At 39.6% G+C, this 17390-nt stretch overlaps 1 protein-coding gene across 1 annotated transcript in view; it reads left to right on the top strand.

Annotated features, from left to right (window-relative positions):
- EDAR (ectodysplasin A receptor) overlaps positions 1-16417 on the top strand; it is a 96363-nt gene extending 79946 nt beyond the window's left edge. Inside the window, exons 5-12 of the mRNA XM_049781372.1 lie at positions 199-284; positions 1775-1861; positions 2471-2638; positions 2750-2821; positions 3038-3110; positions 8530-8686; positions 13252-13312; positions 16037-16417. Of these exons, the coding sequence (XP_049637329.1) occupies positions 199-284; positions 1775-1861; positions 2471-2638; positions 2750-2821; positions 3038-3110; positions 8530-8686; positions 13252-13312; positions 16037-16359 (1027 nt within the window). The 3' untranslated portion in view covers positions 16360-16417. The remainder of the gene's footprint in view (positions 1-198; positions 285-1774; positions 1862-2470; positions 2639-2749; positions 2822-3037; positions 3111-8529; positions 8687-13251; positions 13313-16036) is intronic.
- Positions 16418-17390: the final 973 nt, after the last annotated feature.

Raw genomic sequence — 17390 nt, 5'->3', positions numbered from 1 at the left:
ACTATTGAGAAAAGCTTATTCAAAACATGCTGATATTCCCCGAATGCTCAGCAGTCTAATTGCCCTGCCAACTCTATGGGACTCCATGCTGACCCTGACCGGGCTTTTCCCAGTTTTCGTTAATTCCCAATGGTCAACACATGCTGTCTTGACTCCTCGCTTACCTGTTTGCTTTGTCTTGACTTTCCCTCCCAACAGCTACTATATGTTGGAAAACAGACCCAGGAACATCTACGGCATGGTCTGCTACTCCTGCCTCCTGGCACCCCCCAACACCAAGAAATGTGAGTAATTCTTGTTTCTCCCTTAGAGTCAAACTGATTTAGGTACAAAATGTTACGAGAAAATAGCCAAATGAACTAGAGTGAAACTCTAAAGGAAAATGCTTATGCAGCAAGTCCCTGAAAAGAGATTTGCTGGTGAGAGATTCAAGTCCATCACTTTCCTACCTTATACACCTTGCGTAGGTCACATAACTATCTTCTCTATAAATGGAGGCATTAAAAAAAGGTGAAATGAGTCTGTAATTGGCCACTCAACAGAAACAGCACTGAGAAATGGTTCATCTAATTCCATTCCAAGGAGACGAAATTAACTAGAAATACATGCCTAAGACTCCATTCTGTTTTATTTATAGAGTTTTCTGTTTTAAAAGGTGTAAAGATGGGGCATTTCTGACTGCTCTACTGGGACCTTCTCTAGTTACGGAGTTTAGTTGTGTGGATAAGCCAGTGGGCTGTGGTTACCAAGCTAAGTGTGCAACCAGCTTTAGAAACAGAATAGATATCTGCTTCTCCTGAGGATCTTATCAAGAAGATCCCTCTCCCTCCCAGAAGTCTTACCATAGGCTGATTGAGGTGCAACCATTGTGCTGCTCTCCTTCAGCTTTTGGGAATCACTGGCTCCTCTTGATTCAAAGGAGGCCAGCTTCTCTACTGACACAGAGCAAACCCACTCTACTAATCATGCCAGAAATAGCAGCAAACAAGCTCAAAACAGAGGAAAGTGACTTGAAGCAATCACATTTATTCATTGCAAAAGCAAGTAGGTCTTAAGTAGGGCAGACAATGAGGAAGTCATCTTTTCCAGGGCAGAACATTTTTGCATATTTTTTAAGGAAACAATGCTTTAGTGACTTGATTTATCACAAAATCAATTCCCTCTTTGCCCTGCTTTCACCCTCACTTTCTACACACAAAGATTGCTTAGGAGTCCAGCTTCTGAGGAAAGGCAAAAACTTATCTAAATTCGGTCACATTATAACTATAAAAATATGAATCAAAGAAAAAAGTTCTATAAGAAAATCTACCAAAATGCCTATTCCAGATAGTGAGGCTAGCAATAAGTCATTTATTTCTTGTATTTTTCCCATGTTTTTAATAATGAGAATACATTAATTTTATAAGTGGAAAAATACATTCCTATTTTATCTAATTTAAGAAATTAATCAACTATCATTTCCCTGACAGTTATCTTACTATTTATTTTACATTTCTTTTCTCAGTTATTAGAAAAACTGAGTAAAAGTCAGACTTGTAAAACCTTCTGCCATCATTATTTAACAAGCCTGTCTAAAGACAAAAGTCATAATAAATCATAATGGTTATAAGGGATCATTAAGCACTGCACTAAATGAAACTACTTTGCTTTTGTTCACTCTTCAGTCCACTCAGACTCTACTACTGAGTTGGGTGAATATGAGGTTCACACTTAGGCCCTAAGGCAGGGCTTCTTCAGATCCTTGGGATAGTATGTGACTGTATTATCCTTACAGGTTTGGGAGCCACCTCTGGAGACTCTGCCAACCTCCCTGTCACATATGGAAGCAGCACTATTGCTCCCTCCCAGCATACCCACAAAGGTAAGGAGGATGTGAGCATTTGTCTTCTGGAGTCACTGAATATGAAGGAGATTGGTGAAGTTGAAAAGTCAAGGGGAAAAGTGTCAAGAATGACTGCCACCTCAGATTCTGGCCTTCATGCCATGAGGGCCTAGTTGCTGGAGTTAGCAACTATCTGTGCAGGGAGCAGAGTTAGATTCCTAGATAGGGCAGTGTCCTGGACCCTTCTCAGCACTAGAGTATGGCTCTGGGGAAAAGGGGCCCTCACAGAGGAAGCAGAGGAAACTTGAATCTGTCCACCCTCGATACTTTTTTTTAAGGTCTCTCTCCTTCACCACTCCATTTTTTCAGAGTCTCAAAGTACTAGCACCAACAGCAAGAGCTCTTTCAAACAAAAAATAAATTAACACTAAAAGATATTCTAAAGAAATATAGTCTTAGTTGGTACCAGCAAAGGGAGTTCATGGGCAGCCTAAAGTGACAGTCAAGACTAATTTGTTTTACAAACTAAGCAAGTGTCTTAGACTCTTAAGTATTCCCTGAATAATCTCATTAGCAGGGCCAATGAAGCTTTACAGGGACTGTGGGCCTGGGGAGAGAGGACCTGCCTAACCTACTGGCCCTTATAAGGGCCCTCTTCCAGGTCACTGTCGTCTCGTCCAACTCCAGCAGAGATCTCAGGTCAAGGACACCTGGCCACAGCTCTGATCATTGCCATGTCCACCATCTTTATCATGGCTATAGCCATTGTCCTTGTCATCATGTTCTACATCATGAAGACAAAGCCTTCAGCTCCAGGTGACTATTCGCCAATGTCCCGGAACCTACCCACATACCTTTTCATGAGGAAATTCTGTAAACTTGCCCAGTCAAGATTCTGGTTACTTACATCCTTCCCTCTCCCACCAGCCTGCTGTAGCAGCCACCCAGTGAAGAGTGTGGAAGTTCAAGTAAGCAAAGAGGAGAAGAAAGAGAGCCAAGGTTTGCAAATAGTGCTCCAGAAGCACATCATTCTCTTGCGAGTGGTCTGATGCTTTTGTTCTTCCCTGGTAGCATGGCCTCCAAATTGCTTACAGTTTCATGCTACTTTGACAGAGGGTTAGGGGGAGGTGAGTGTCTGTGCATCATCCTTCAAACGTGGTGCTTAGTTAACAGAGACTAACTCTTCTCTACCCTACTCTCTCCATTCATCTACAGACAGTGTCATACTTTTCTCTGAAAAGGAAGAATCTGAGAAGCTGACAGAAACTTCAGCAAAGACTGCTAAAAGGTATCTCAAGCTAGGGCTTCCATTTATCAAAGTTGTGTAACTCTCAACTTCAGGATAAAGTTAGAGATCCTTGAGGGATGCTGAGAAGGAATGAGAGCTGACTCTGATGAGGATTACAAAGAAGCTTGGTCAGGGGCTAGAGTGATAGCACAGTGGTAGAGTGTTTGCCTTGAACATGCCAACCTTGGACAGACCCGGGTTCAATCCCCAGTATCCCTTTGGTTCCCTGTGCCTACCAGGAGCACTTTCTGAGCGCAGAGCCAGAAGTAACCCCTGAGCACAGCCAGGTGTGCCCCCCTAAAAAACAAACAAATAAAAAAGAAGCTTGGTCAAAGATCTAGAAATTCTTGAGGACTGCTCTCCTGTAACTGGGCCAACAGGCAGTGGGTTAATAAACATAGGTCCCAAACAAGCATTTGGCTCATAACTGCCTATGCTTGAACTACCTTTCTTGTGAGTCAAATACCCAATGCTCTGTACTCTGCTTCTTTATTCTCCTCCTTCTTGAGACCTCAAAGCTTTTGTATATCCCTCTTTTTTCCTGAAGACAGGTTAATATTACTGCTGCTGTTGCCATGACTATTGACATCATAGGATTAGAATTAGAATCTAAAGTGATGAGGATGGTGGTATTCAATAGTCTGTGTAAAATATATATACCTTATTCCATCAAGCCTTAGAATTAAGAATTCTTTTATGTTGCTGTCACAGAGCTAAGATCACAAAGCTCTGAAGTCACAGGGTTTGGATTCAAGTCAGGCTGTCAAACTCTTCAACGGACTCAACTGCTAACACTTGGTTGATGAAAGAAGTCTCTTATAGAAGAGGTTTGACACATGAGTTATATACTGTAATCGCCACACATTGAATTGTAGAATCAGTATAAGACTTAAAACTAGAATGTAAGGGAGTATGCTTTAAAAAATTACTAAAACACCATAATTTATGAAGTTATTCATATTTGGGTTTTACCACCAATCATTACGTTTTACCACTAATTTAACAATTAGATAAGTTTTTCTTCTCTCCACCTGGTTTCCCAGACTACCTCCATCACCAGCCAGCCACTTTGACAGGCACATTTTTAGTTTTGGTTGTTGAAATTTGAATATCTTTTCAATATTATTGACTCTGTGGTTTGGATATTTAGTGATATCATTCTTTTACCACCATTGTACTTGAATCCCCTGAACTCCTCCCCATTACCTCCCATCTATACACCGTGCCCCCCCCCCCCAGTTTTCTTTCCTCCTCTGCCTTTCTCTCTGTACTCTTGAGTCAAGGTGAGCAAGGCACCTCTCCTTTATTTTTGTTTTTGTTTTTTGTTTTGTTTCTAAATTTTATTTATTTCATTTTTGGTTTTTGGGCCATATCCGGTGGTGCTCAGGGATTACTCCTGGCAGGCTTTGAGGGGAGCCATATGGGATACTGGGAATCAGACCTGGGTCCGTCCCGAGTCAGTCGAATGCAAGGCAGATGCCCTACAACTGTGCTATTGCTCTGGCCCAGCACCCCTCCTTTGAAACACTGCATGTACTTGTCCATTTATTCCATATACCACATATAAATTAGATCACCCTGCATTTGTCATCCTCTGGTGTACTTCATTTACCAATATTCCAGTTCCATAAATTTTGCAGTAAATTGCATTATTTTATCTTTCCTTATAGCTGCATAGCATTATATTATATATATACTACATTTTCATGATCCACTTATCTTTTCTTAGACACCTAGGCTGAATCCAATCTTAAATATTGTGATAAGCACTGCAAAGAATAACAGTTTGCATATATCTCTTTGAACAAATTATTTTATATCCTGGAGTAGACACCCATAAATAAAATTTATTGGTAATAAGGCAGCTTAATTATTATTTTTTCACTTGGGTGTTAATTTTGATCAGATATTGCTTAAGTCCAAACAGCTATCTCATGATATTAGTTTCATAGAGGCCTCCATGCATGGCCATGCTGAGACTATCTCTATGCAGACATGCACATTACAGATGGGCCACAGAGATCATGAACAGCCATAAAATATATCACAGAAAGTTCAAAGGTTAATATCTTCTTCTGATTTCTAGCCTATAATTTTGGAGGATTTTATTTTCAGACATTTCCACAAATCCAGACATTTATATTATATGAGGTCTCTTTTGGAAAACTCCAATCACTCATAACACTTCAGATGTAAAGGCAGTAAGCAAACAAAAATTCTGAAATCTGCACATTTGGGGGAAAGAATCTAGTTGTGTCTTCCCTGCCCAGAGGTCTCTGAGACAGTTATTATCTCCCACAAATATTCGTATTCCCAGTGATCACAAAATTTGGTGGTCTAATTAATTTGGTGAACATCTAGTAACAGTCTGTTAGGTCTCATATCCCAAGAATCCGTGTTTCTAGATCCTCTACTCTGGACTTTTTTCAGTAGGGCATATTCTGTTTTTTGTCACTCATTATCCTATGTTCTTTCAGCCTTCTTTATTTCCCAAAAGAGGAAATAATTGAAACAACATAAATTGAACGAGAGGAGAATGTGCTAAGCTAAATATGTATGGAGAATGACCAAATCTAAAATAATCTCATTTATATAGAGATAATAAAGAGAATCAAAGAATAGACAAAATCAAACCAAAGCTAACCTAGGAATATAATTGCAAGTCATGAGAGTATGTGTGTTAAAAGTGGGGGTCTGGGGCCGGGCGGTGGCGCTGGAGGTAAGGTGCCTGCCTTGCCTGCGCTAGCCTAGGACGGACCGCGGTTCGATCCCCCAGCGTACCATATGGTCCCCCAAGAAGCCAGGAGCAACTTCTGAGCACATAGCCAGGAGTAACCCCTGAGCGTCACAGGGTGTGGCCCAAAAACCAAAAAAAAAAAAAAAAAAGTGGGGGTCTAAGAGCAGCAAGTTTCAGCAAACTGTGGGAGAAATAAATTGTTCCTTTTCTGATGGTCATGGGAAGATGGGCAAACCTGGACTCTTAAAACATACTGCAACCATTTAAATTTAGTTTACCTGAAAAAAGAAAAGAAATAAATGAATACATAATAAAAATCTAGTAATTTGGGAAGTTCCTAGCTTATTGACAAGAAACTATATTTTAAAATCGTTCATATCTAAATGAACTTTCTTGAAATGAAGTGTTGAAGATTCCGAAATACATGATATTCTGTATTGTTATTGTATTTACAGCCTAAATTTTGCATATATAATTTTATAGATTGGCAAATTTTAACTATATGTATTATTACATATTTGCATTTAGGATTGACATTTATTTTCTTAAACATTAATTGAGACTTGAAAAACTGACAAATATTTGTTTGTCTTCATGTTAACATGGAGAGTATGTTCACATATCATGTAGTTGCACAATAATATGCCAACTTTTTAAAACGTTGAACTCAATATTGAATATCTAACTTATTCCAAAGCCTCACATGTTGAATCCACCTCTGTTCCTGATGATATTGCTTTCTCTAATTGGTTATTTATACCCAGTACAAATTCAACACTTAGACTCGTACATGCTAAGTCAAAGCTATTGTTGTTGGTGAGAGGATATAAATAATAAATACTAATAGAATAAAAATTATATTGGGATTTAATTACTAAAGGAAAGACTGAGGGGCCAGAAAGAAACACAGCAGGGCATTTGCCTTACATGCAGCTGACCCAAGACAGACCCGGGTTCAACTCCTGGCATCCCATAGGGTCACCTGAACCTGCCAGGAGTAACTCCTGAGCGCTGCCAGGTGTGACCCCAAAACCAAAAAACTAAAGGAAATAAAGGAAAGACTGAAAGAAAATTGTGAGACCCTACTTGAAAAAATAACACTTTTTTATACACAAAATTAAAACCTGACCATAGTCAAAGAAAAACAAATGTCTCGGTGCTGTTTGTCTTAGAGAGAAGCTTAGTTCTGGGGCAGTGATGCTTTCACCTCATTTGTTCCCTAGTACTCCTGTGGGATTCACTATGCGTTTGCAATTGTGCTGGTGTTCAGGTCTCATCACCATAACCCATAATTGTTAACGCTGATTATAAAAACATTTCTTTTTTAAAATGAAAGCTTTCATTAGGCTGGAGTGATAGTGCAGTGGTAGGGCATTTGCCTTGCAAGTGGCTGATCCAGGACGAACCTTGGTTTAATCCCCGGTATCCCATATGGTCCTCCAAGCCAGGAGCAATCATTTCTGAGCCCATAGCCAGCAGTAACCCCTGAAAAAAGAAAGAAAGGAAAGAAAGAAAGAAAGAAAGAAAGAAAGAAAGAAAGAAAGAAAGAAAGAAAGAAAGAAAGAAAGAAAGAAAGAAGAAAGAAAGAAAGAAAGAAAGAAAGAAAGAAAGAAAGAAAGAAAGAAAGAAAGAAAGAAAGAAAGAAAGAAAGAAAGAAAGAAAGAGAGGGAAGGAAGGAAGGAAGGAAGGAAGGAAGAAAGAAGGAAGGAAGGAAGGAAGGAAGGAAGGAAGGAAGGAAGGAGGGAGGGAGGGAGGGAGGAAGGAAGGAAGGAAGGAAGGAAGGAAGGAAGGAAGGAAGGAAGGAAGGAAGGAAGGAAGGAAGGAAGGAAGGAAGGAAGGAAGGAAGGAAGGAAGGAAGGAAGGAGGGAGGGCGGGAGGAAGGAAGGAAGGAAGGAAGGAAGGAAGGAGGAAGGAAGGAAGGAAGGAAGGAAGGAGGAAGGGAGGAAGGAAGGAAGGAAGGAAGGAAGGAAGGAAGGAAGGAAGGAAGGAAGGAAGGAAGGAAGGAAGGAAGGAAGGAAGGAAGGAAGGAAGGAAGGAAGGAAGGAAGGAAGGAAGGAAGGAAGGAAGGAAGGAAGGAAGGAGGAAAAGCCTTCAGCCAAACCAGAGAAAATTAGCAAGACATCAAGAAAGAAAATAAAAGAAAAAAAGTAATATTTTCCATATAACTAGAATAAAGTGTAAAGTTCATATTTATAAACACCACAAACCCAAGGTTAAAGACCCAAGTATGGATGGTGATAAAAGTGCATTTGCTTCCCTGTGGGATTGCTCACAACTCAATTTTTGAGCTAATGGCATAAATTCAATGCTGATCACATCCACTTGTTAGCAAAAATTTAAATATTCCTCTGGATTAAATATATGAAATTTAAACATTCAAGAAACTGAGCCCAGGGGACAGGATTTTGAGGGTCAGAGGGGAAATTAATACCTTGCCACCTCAGGTGGGAAACACTTTAATGGCCCTGTTCACTGCCAGCTTGTGAATCCTTTCCCACAACCCCTGCAGACCACCTTGTGTACCAGTGATTTGCCTGGACAGGAACAAGAGCAGGGTTCTTTCTCCTCTCATACCAGATACGTTGAGAAAGTCATAAGAAAACAAATCCTCCACCACAGAGAAAGCTGGGGAACTGCACGTCCTCATCTGCTCTTAATAACCATAATCGGTATTTTTTGCAGTGAGAGTGATGCTTCTTCTGAGAATGAAAAACTGCTGAGTCGGAGCATGGACAGTGATGAGGAGCACTCGACAGACAAGCAAGGATCCCCAGAGCAGAGTCTGCTGTCTCTGGTTCAGCTCACTCGAGAGAAGTCAGTCACCACCAAGTCAGCAGGGGTGAGGTTCCATGGGGTGGAATGGTGCTGCACCTGATTTTCACATGACCTTTCCTATTATATATGTTTTGAGACAGAAAATAAATATAAAACAACAATGGCAGATTTAAAACAAATATTAAAAATACAGAAATATTACATATCTCATTATATACCTTTAAATAAGAAAATAAAATATAGGCAAAAGGAGAGTTTAAATTCCCTATAATACCATAAGACAGAAAAAAGCCTCACTGTCTTACAATTTTTCATAGGGAAATTGTCCTATATTTTTTTCTCATAGGGAAACTGTCCAAGGGGTTTATAATTTAAAACAGTGAGGTGGTCAAAGTGAAGAGAAGTCCCAGACCAGACTATCTGAAAATGTTCCATTAGCAGCTTTGTATTGATATGTAACACATCACTTAGAGTAAAACTGAAACTGGAAGATGGGATATGGCTGCATCTAATTCAGGGATCCTGCATCAGGGCTTGTAACTTTCTGAGACACCACAGATTGATGGAGTTGATGGAGACTTGTTGGTTCCCAACAACTTCCTGCTTGCAGACTTTCTGTGCACCCTCCACATTCTAATACTGAGCCCTGAACTTCTGGTGCAGAAAGTATGCCAAAGCTGCACTTTGGCACATAGAGATCCCCATTAGTCAGCCTTCCAATTTCACTAACACCCAGAGTGGCTTGAGATTGTCTCAAACATCAATGTTCAGTGTGAAACCCGTTAGTGTGCAAAGAAGATAGTTGGAAAATCTAGTTACAGGAGTTATCCTTATGAATTGTGGGCATGATATATATATGAAATCTTTTATAATTTTTATAATATTTTTATTTAAGCACCATGGTTACAAACATGTTTGTAGTTGGGTTTCAGTCATAAAAACGAACATCAGTTCTTCACCAGTGCAACATTTCCATCATCAATGCCCTCTATCTTCCTCCTATCCCATCCCATACCTGTATTCGAGACAGGCATTTTACTTCTCTCACTCATTACCATTGTCATGATAGTTGTTAGCGTAGTTATTTCTCTAACTGTACTCACTACTCTTTGTGGTAAGCTTCATAATGTGGTCTGGTATTCCAGCCCTCATCTCTATTGTGTCTGCGCATTATTACAATAATGTATTTTATTTTTCTTAAATCCCATAGATGAGTGAGATATTCTGTGTGTTTCTCTCCCTTTGACTTATTTCACTCAGCTTAAGTTTCCATGTCCATCTACATATAGTAAAATTTCATTACTTCACCACTCCTGATGGCTGCATAGTATTCCATTGTGAATATGTACCACAGTTTCTGTTGAAGGTCATTTGTGTGTTGTTTCTAGAGTCTGGCTATTGTAAATAGCACTGCAATGAATATAGGTGTGAGGAAGGCATTTTTGTATTGTGTTTTTGTATTCCTCGGGAATATCCCTACAAGTGGTGTAGTGGATCATATGGAAACTCAATTTCCAGTTTTTGGAGGAATCTCCATATTGTTTTTCAGAAAGGCTGGACTAGATGGCATTCCCACCAGCAATGAATGAGAGTTCCTTTCTCTCCACATCCCCACCAGCACTGATTGTATTTGTTTTTGTTTTGGGGTGTGTGTGTGTGTGTGTGTGTGTGTGTGTGTTTATGATGTCTTCCAGTCTCTGTGGTGTGAGATGGCACCTCATTGTCATTTTGAAAAAATGCTCCATTGAGGATAATATTTGCCATTGGCTTGTGGTAGATGGCTTCAACTAGATTGAGAAAGGTTCCTTCCATTCCCATCTTGCTGAGAGTTTTGATCAAGAATGGGTGTTGGACCTTATCAAATGCTTTCTCTGCATCTATTGATATGATCATGTGATTTTTATTTTTCTTGTTGTTGATGTTGTGTATGATGTTAATAGATTTACGGATGTTAAACCATCCTTGCATTCCTGGGATGAAGCCTACTTGGTCGTAGTGTATGATCTTCTTGATGATGCATTGGATCCTATTTGCCAGGATTTTGTTGAAGATCTTTGCATCAGCATTCATCAGGGATATTGGTCTGTAATTTTCTTTTTTGGCAGTGTCTCTGTCTGGTTTTGGTATCAAGGTAATGTTGGCTTCATAAAAGCTGTTTGGGAGAGTTCCCTTTTTTTCAATTTCATGGAAGAGTCTGGCTAGGATTGGTAGTAGCTCCTCTTGAAAGATTTGAAAAACTAAAAGCCTTTCCTCTAAATTCGGGTACAAGACAAGGCTGTCCTCTCTCACCACTCCTCTTCAATATAGTACTGGAAGTTCTTGCTATAGCGATCAGGCAAGAAAAAGATATCAAGGGAATTCAGATAGGAAAGGAAGAAGTCAAACTCTCATTGTTTGCAGATGACATGATACTCTACTTAGAAAACCCTAAAGACTCTACCAAAAAGCTTCTAGAAATAATAGATTCATATAGCAAGGTGGCAGGCTACAAAATCAACCTACAGAAATCAATGGCCTTTTTATACACCAATAATAATAGGGAAGAGATGGAAGTCAGGAAAGCAATCCCATTCACAATAGTGCCACACAAACTCAAATATCTTGGAGTCAACTTGACCAAAGACGTGAAGGACCTATACAAAGAAAACTATAAAGCCCTGCTCCAAGAAATAAGAGAGGACACACGGAAATGGAAACACTTACCCTGCTCATGGCTTGGCAGGATTAACATCATTAAAATGGCAATACTCCCCAAAGCATTATACAGATTTAATGCGATCCCCTTAAAAATACCCATGACATTCTTCAAAGAAGTGGATCAAACACTTATGAAGTTCATCTGGAACAATAAACATCCTCGAATAGCTAAAGCACTCCTAGGGAAAAGGAAAATGGGAGGCATTACTTTCCCCAACTTTAAACTGTACTACAAAGCAATAGTTATTAAAACAGCATGGTATTGGAATAAAGACATACCCTCAGATCAGTGGAATAGGCTTGAGTTCTCAGAGAACATTCCCCAGGCATACAATTACCTAATTTTTGACAAAGGAGCAAGAAATCCTAAGTGGAGCAGAGAAAATCTCTTCAACAAGTGGTGCTGGCAGAACTGGTTAGTGACTTGCAAAAAAGCGAACATAGACCCCCAGTTAACATCATGTACGAAGGTAAAATCCAAATGGATTAAAGACCTTGATATCAGACCAGATACCATAAGGTATATAGAACAACATGTCGGTAAAACACTCCATGACATTGAGACTAAAGGTATCTTCAAGGAGGAAACTGCACTTTCCAAACAAGTGGAAGCAGAGATTAACAGATGGGAATACATTAAACTGAAAAGCTTCTGCACCTCAAAAGAAATAGTGCCCAGGATACAAGAGTCACCCACTGAGTGGGAGAAACTATTCACCCAACATCCTTCAGATAAGGGGCTAATATCCAAAATATACAGGGCACTGACAGAACTTTACAAAAAAAAAAACATCTAATCCCATCAAAAAATGGGGAGAAGAAATGAACAGACACTTTGATAAAAAAGAAATACAAATGGCCAAAAGACACATGAAAAAATGCTCCTCGTCACTAATCATCAGAGAGATGCAAATCAAAACAACGATGAGATACCACCTCACACCACAGAGATTGGCACACATCACAAAGAATGAGAACAATCAGTGCTGGCGGGAATGTGGAGAGAAAGGAACTCTTATCCACTGCTGGTGGGAATGCCGTCTAGTACAGCCTCTATGGAAAGCGATATGGAGGTTTCTTCAAAAACTGGAAATTGAGCTCCCATTCGACCCAGCTATTCCACTCCTAGGGATATACCCTAGGAGCACAAGAATACAATACAAAAACCCCTTCCTCACACCTATATTTATTGCAGCACTATTCACAATAGCCAGGCTCTGGAAAAAACCAAGATGCCCTTCAACAGACGAATGGCTAAAGAAACTCTGGTACATATACACAATGAAATATTATGCAGCCGTCAGGAGAGATGAAGTCATGAAATTTTCCTATACATGGATGTACATGGAATCTATCATGCTCAGTGAAATAAGTCAGAGGGAGAGAGAGAGACGCAGAATAGTCTCACTCATCTATGGGTTTTAAGAAAAATAAAAGTCATTTTTGTAACAATCCTCAGAGACAATTAGAGGAGAGCTGGAACACCAGCTCACTCCATGAAGCTCACCACAAGAGTGGTGAGCACAGTTATAGAAATAACTACACTGAGAACTACCATAATCAAGTGAATGAATGAGGGAACTGGAAAGCCTGTCTGGAGTACAGGTGGGGGTGGGGTGGGATGGAGGGAGATTTGGGACTTTGGTGGCGGGAATGTTGCACTGGTGAAGAGGGGTGATCTTTATATGACTGAAACCTTATCACAATCATTTATGTAATCAAGATATTCAAATAAAGAGAAAAAAAAAGAAAAAAAATTAATAAAAAAAAAGAAAAAGAAAAAATGCTCCATATTACTAATCATCAGGAAGATCCAAATCTTATGAAATTTTGACTCAACATTTTTATTTGAAAGCAGCTATCTGCCAACTCCAATATGAATGATTTGTCTCTTTTCCTAAAAATTAACATTCTTTTTCATTTTTTTCATAGATTCATAGTCGAAGGAAAAAGATATTGGATATGTATTCCAGTGTGAGTGGCATGGTTGAAGGTAAGCACGAAAGAACTGTTTAAGGAGTAGGGGACTCTTCTCAAGGTTTTTCCAAGGACCCTGTTCCAAACATCAGCAGTGAGAAGGAGGTCCTGACAGAAGTCCTAGGGAGGACTGGGAAAAGCAACCCATCCCAACTTTACCTAAAGTTCCTCATTAGAATGTCTAACTTGATCCATGTCAAGTATGGAAGAACATGGAAATTTGACTCTAAGCTACTTAGACATAATTCCCAGCATTTATTTGCTCCTTCCCTCACAGAACAAGGAACACATATTCAGTTCCAGTATTAGGGTTCATGGGGGCACATGGAGTGAGATATCTTAGTGCTGTAGAAAAAGAAGTAGGGAGTCTTGATGCCCCTAGATGCTATCTCTAACTAATTATTTCATCTTTGAAATCCTTCTTAAGTCATATCATGTATCCAGTAATTGTAAGTCCTTCCCCTCTATGGTCATCCATAATTCTAACAGTCTTGGGGAACATTTCACCTCCCTCTAAAAACATATATCCTGGGTGAGTATCATAGTCTCACCAGTCTAATTCATGGTATGGACAGGGAGAGGCAGCAGAATCAGGAAACACATTTTAATCTGAAATCAGAATCCACACTCTAATATCTTTCATTTCCAGGCCCTAGTTAGTAGTCTTATTCATTTGGGAAAAAATAAATCTCCATTCCAGGTGGCCAAAAGACACATGAAAAAATGTTCCATATCATTAATCTTCAGTGAGAAGCAAATCAAAACAACAATGAGATATCATCTCATACCATAGAGACTGGCACATATCAAGAAGAACAAGAACAACGAGTGCTGGCATAGATGTGGAGAGAAAGAGATTCTCATTTACTGCTAGTGGGGATGTAGACTGGTCCAGTTTTTCAGAAAAACAATAGGGGCATTTCTCAGGAAACTAGAAATATATTAGACCAGAGCAAAATAATACAGTGGGTAGAGTGCTTTCTTGCATGTAGTCAACCTAGGTTCAATCCTTGGTATCCCATAAGATCTCTGAGTACCACCAGGAGTGATTCCTGAGTGTGTAGAGCCAGTATTATCCCTGAACATCATCGGGGTGACCTAAAAACTGAAAAAGCACCCTAGAAATTGAGCTTCCATTTAACTCATCAATACCACTTCTAGTAATATATTCTAGGGGCTCAAAAACACAATGTAGGACTCCTATGCGACTCCTATGTTCATTACAGCACTATTCACAATTAGAATCTGGAAACAACACAGTATCAAGAACACAATAGAATATTATGCAGCTGTTAAGCATGGATAAACATTGATAGTATCATACTGAGTGAAGTGAGTCAGAGGTAGAGGAACAGACAAAATTATTGCACTCATCCACAGGATATTTAAAAAACTCTATCAGAATAATACCAAAGAAAACAATAAAAAGTATGAGAGGAAAGTGTTGTTAGAACAGAGAAATGACCGCTAAGACAATTAGTTGGAAATGATCACTCTGATTAAGAACTGAAAACAAAATTTGTAAAAGTAATATGCACAGTAATCATTCAGTAACAGTATTGCAAGCCATATCTTCCATTTGATATCTTGAATTTCCTTGTTCTGTTATTCTTTTTTCTTTTCTTCTTTTTTTTTTTTTTTTTGGTTTTTGGGTCACACCTGGCAGTGCTCAGGGGTTACTCCTGGCTATCTTCTCAGAAATAGCTCCTGGCAGGCACGGGGGACCATATGGGACACCGGGATTAGAACCACCTTAGGTCCTGAGTCGGCTGCTTATAAGGCAGACGCCGCTGTGCTATCTTTCAGGCCCCTGTTCTGTTATTCTATGTACACATAAAAGTGAGATCACTCAGTGTTTTTCCTTCTTCTGACTCATTTTTCTTAGCATGATATTTTCCATTTCTATTTCAGTGGCAGCATATTGCATGATTTCATAATTTGGCAGCTGTATAGTATTCCTTTGTGTGTGTGTGTGTGTATATATATATATATATATATATATATATAAAACTTTATTATTCACCCAGCTGCAATTGGATAGTTGGGTTGATTCCCTATCATTATTATACCATTGAATAATGGTGTGCATATGTCCTTTTAAATTAGTGCTTTAGTATATTGGAGTAGATAACAAAATGGAATTTGGGTTTAAGGCAGATACATCTGTTCTTACTTTTCTGAGAAATATTTATACTGTTCTCACTGGGGTAAGCCAGACAACATTGCCACCAGAAGTGGATGAGAGTTTCTTTTTCAACACATACCACAAACAGATTGGTCCCAGATTTTTGTTGTTGTTGCTTTTTTGATATGTGTCATTCTCATTGATGGAAGATATCTCATTGTTCTCTTGATTTGTATTTCCCTAATTACAAACAATAATGAGTACTATTGGCCATCTGTCTTCTTCAGAAAAGTACTTGTTCATTTTATCTCCCCATTCTTGAGGGATTTTAGGCCACACTTGGTAGGGTTCAGGACTTACTTTTGACTCTCTTCTCAGGAATTATTCTAGGCAGTGCTCAGGTGACCATATCAGATGCTAGAGATTAAGCTTAGGTGTGTTGTGTGCAAGGCAAGTGCCCGAGCACACTGTACTATGTCTCCAGTCTCTCCTCTCCCATTTTGATTGGTTTTTGGAATTATTTGTTGATGATGATCTTTGCGAATACTCCAATAATATTAAATTTGTGTAGACTGACGTTCACATTTTGATTGTAGCCTTTTATTTCTTCTACAGGCTTAAGCCCCACAGAGCTGCCATTTGACTGCCTGGAGAAGACAAGCAGAATGCTCAGTTCCACATACAACTCTGAAAAAGCCATTGTGAAAACGTGGCGCCACCTTGCTGAGAGCTTTGGACTTAAAAGGGATGAGATTGGGGTCATGACAGATGGCATGCAGCTTTTTGATCGCATTAGCACAGCTGGCTACAGCATCCCGGAACTGCTTACAAATCTGGTGCAAATTGAGAGGTTGGATGCTGTGGAGTCCTTGTGTGTAGATATACTGGAGTGGGCAGGGGTTGTGCCACCTGCATCTCTACCACCCTCCACTTCCTGAAGTGCATGTCTATAAACTGGTCTCCATAATGCACAGAGAAGTTAACAAGAAAGGCTTGGAGCTATGAGTGGCACCAACAGACTACTGAGAATTGAAGATAATCATAGCCAGTTTTGCTTTGTCTTGGAGTATGCTTCATATTACTTCAAGGAACAGAGAGGAGACAAATTCTACAGAGAATTAAACTGGGCTATTCTCAACTATCCTTCTGTACCTCAACAGGCAGAATAAATATTTATTCAGCCAGCCATTCCACCAGGAACACATTTAAGAGTCTCCTTGGTGGACTCTCAAATGAAACAAGCAATATGGGGATAATAGAGATGATGAGCCTGTTTGCTTAAGGGTTTTAACCTAGTGAAGGATAGAATGTCTATGTCAAGCAATCACCAGTAGAATATATTAAATCATATAAATGAGGGAATGGAGAAAAGAACATATAGAAATTCTGAGATGGATGACTTACTACTGGCATGCTAAAGGAGGGCATCCTTATAAAGAGAGCAGACCAATAGTTTGGGTTAAAAAAAAAAAGAGGTTACAATGGGGCCAGAGCAATAGCACAGCAGTAGGGCATTTGTCTTGCAAGCAGCAGATCCGGGACAGACCTTGGTTCGATCCCTGGCATCCCATATGGTCCCCAGAACCAGGAGCGATTTCTGAGTGCATAGTCAGGAGTAACCCCTGAGTGTCACAGGGTGTGGCCCAAAAAGCAAAAAATAAGTCACAAAATGTAGACTTCCATGTATTGTTACAGATTCAGTGCAGGTCTACTAATATCCTCAGTGGCTTCATTAGGATAACATTGCTTATTCTTGGGGTCAGTCTATTCACAAAGTCCATTTAGTTACTAATGAAGGAGCTGCCTATGCAGCCTGGTTGGTTCACTGGCACCTAAGGCTTATATCCAGAAGTCTTTACTGATCTGCTCCAGGGTATGGAAGTCATTGGGTTTGTGTTACGTGTGAGTTGCCTTTCATGCTCACCTTTAGTCAGATTTGATCCTTTGGGGACAGCAGTTCTCAGGGACA

The sequence above is a fragment of the Suncus etruscus genome, chromosome 9, assembly GCF_024139225.1.
Source record: "Suncus etruscus isolate mSunEtr1 chromosome 9, mSunEtr1.pri.cur, whole genome shotgun sequence".
NCBI lineage: Eukaryota > Metazoa > Chordata > Mammalia > Eulipotyphla > Soricidae > Suncus > Suncus etruscus.
The sequence above is the reverse complement of the archived record's forward strand: the minus strand, read 5'-3'. Positions and strand labels throughout refer to the sequence as shown.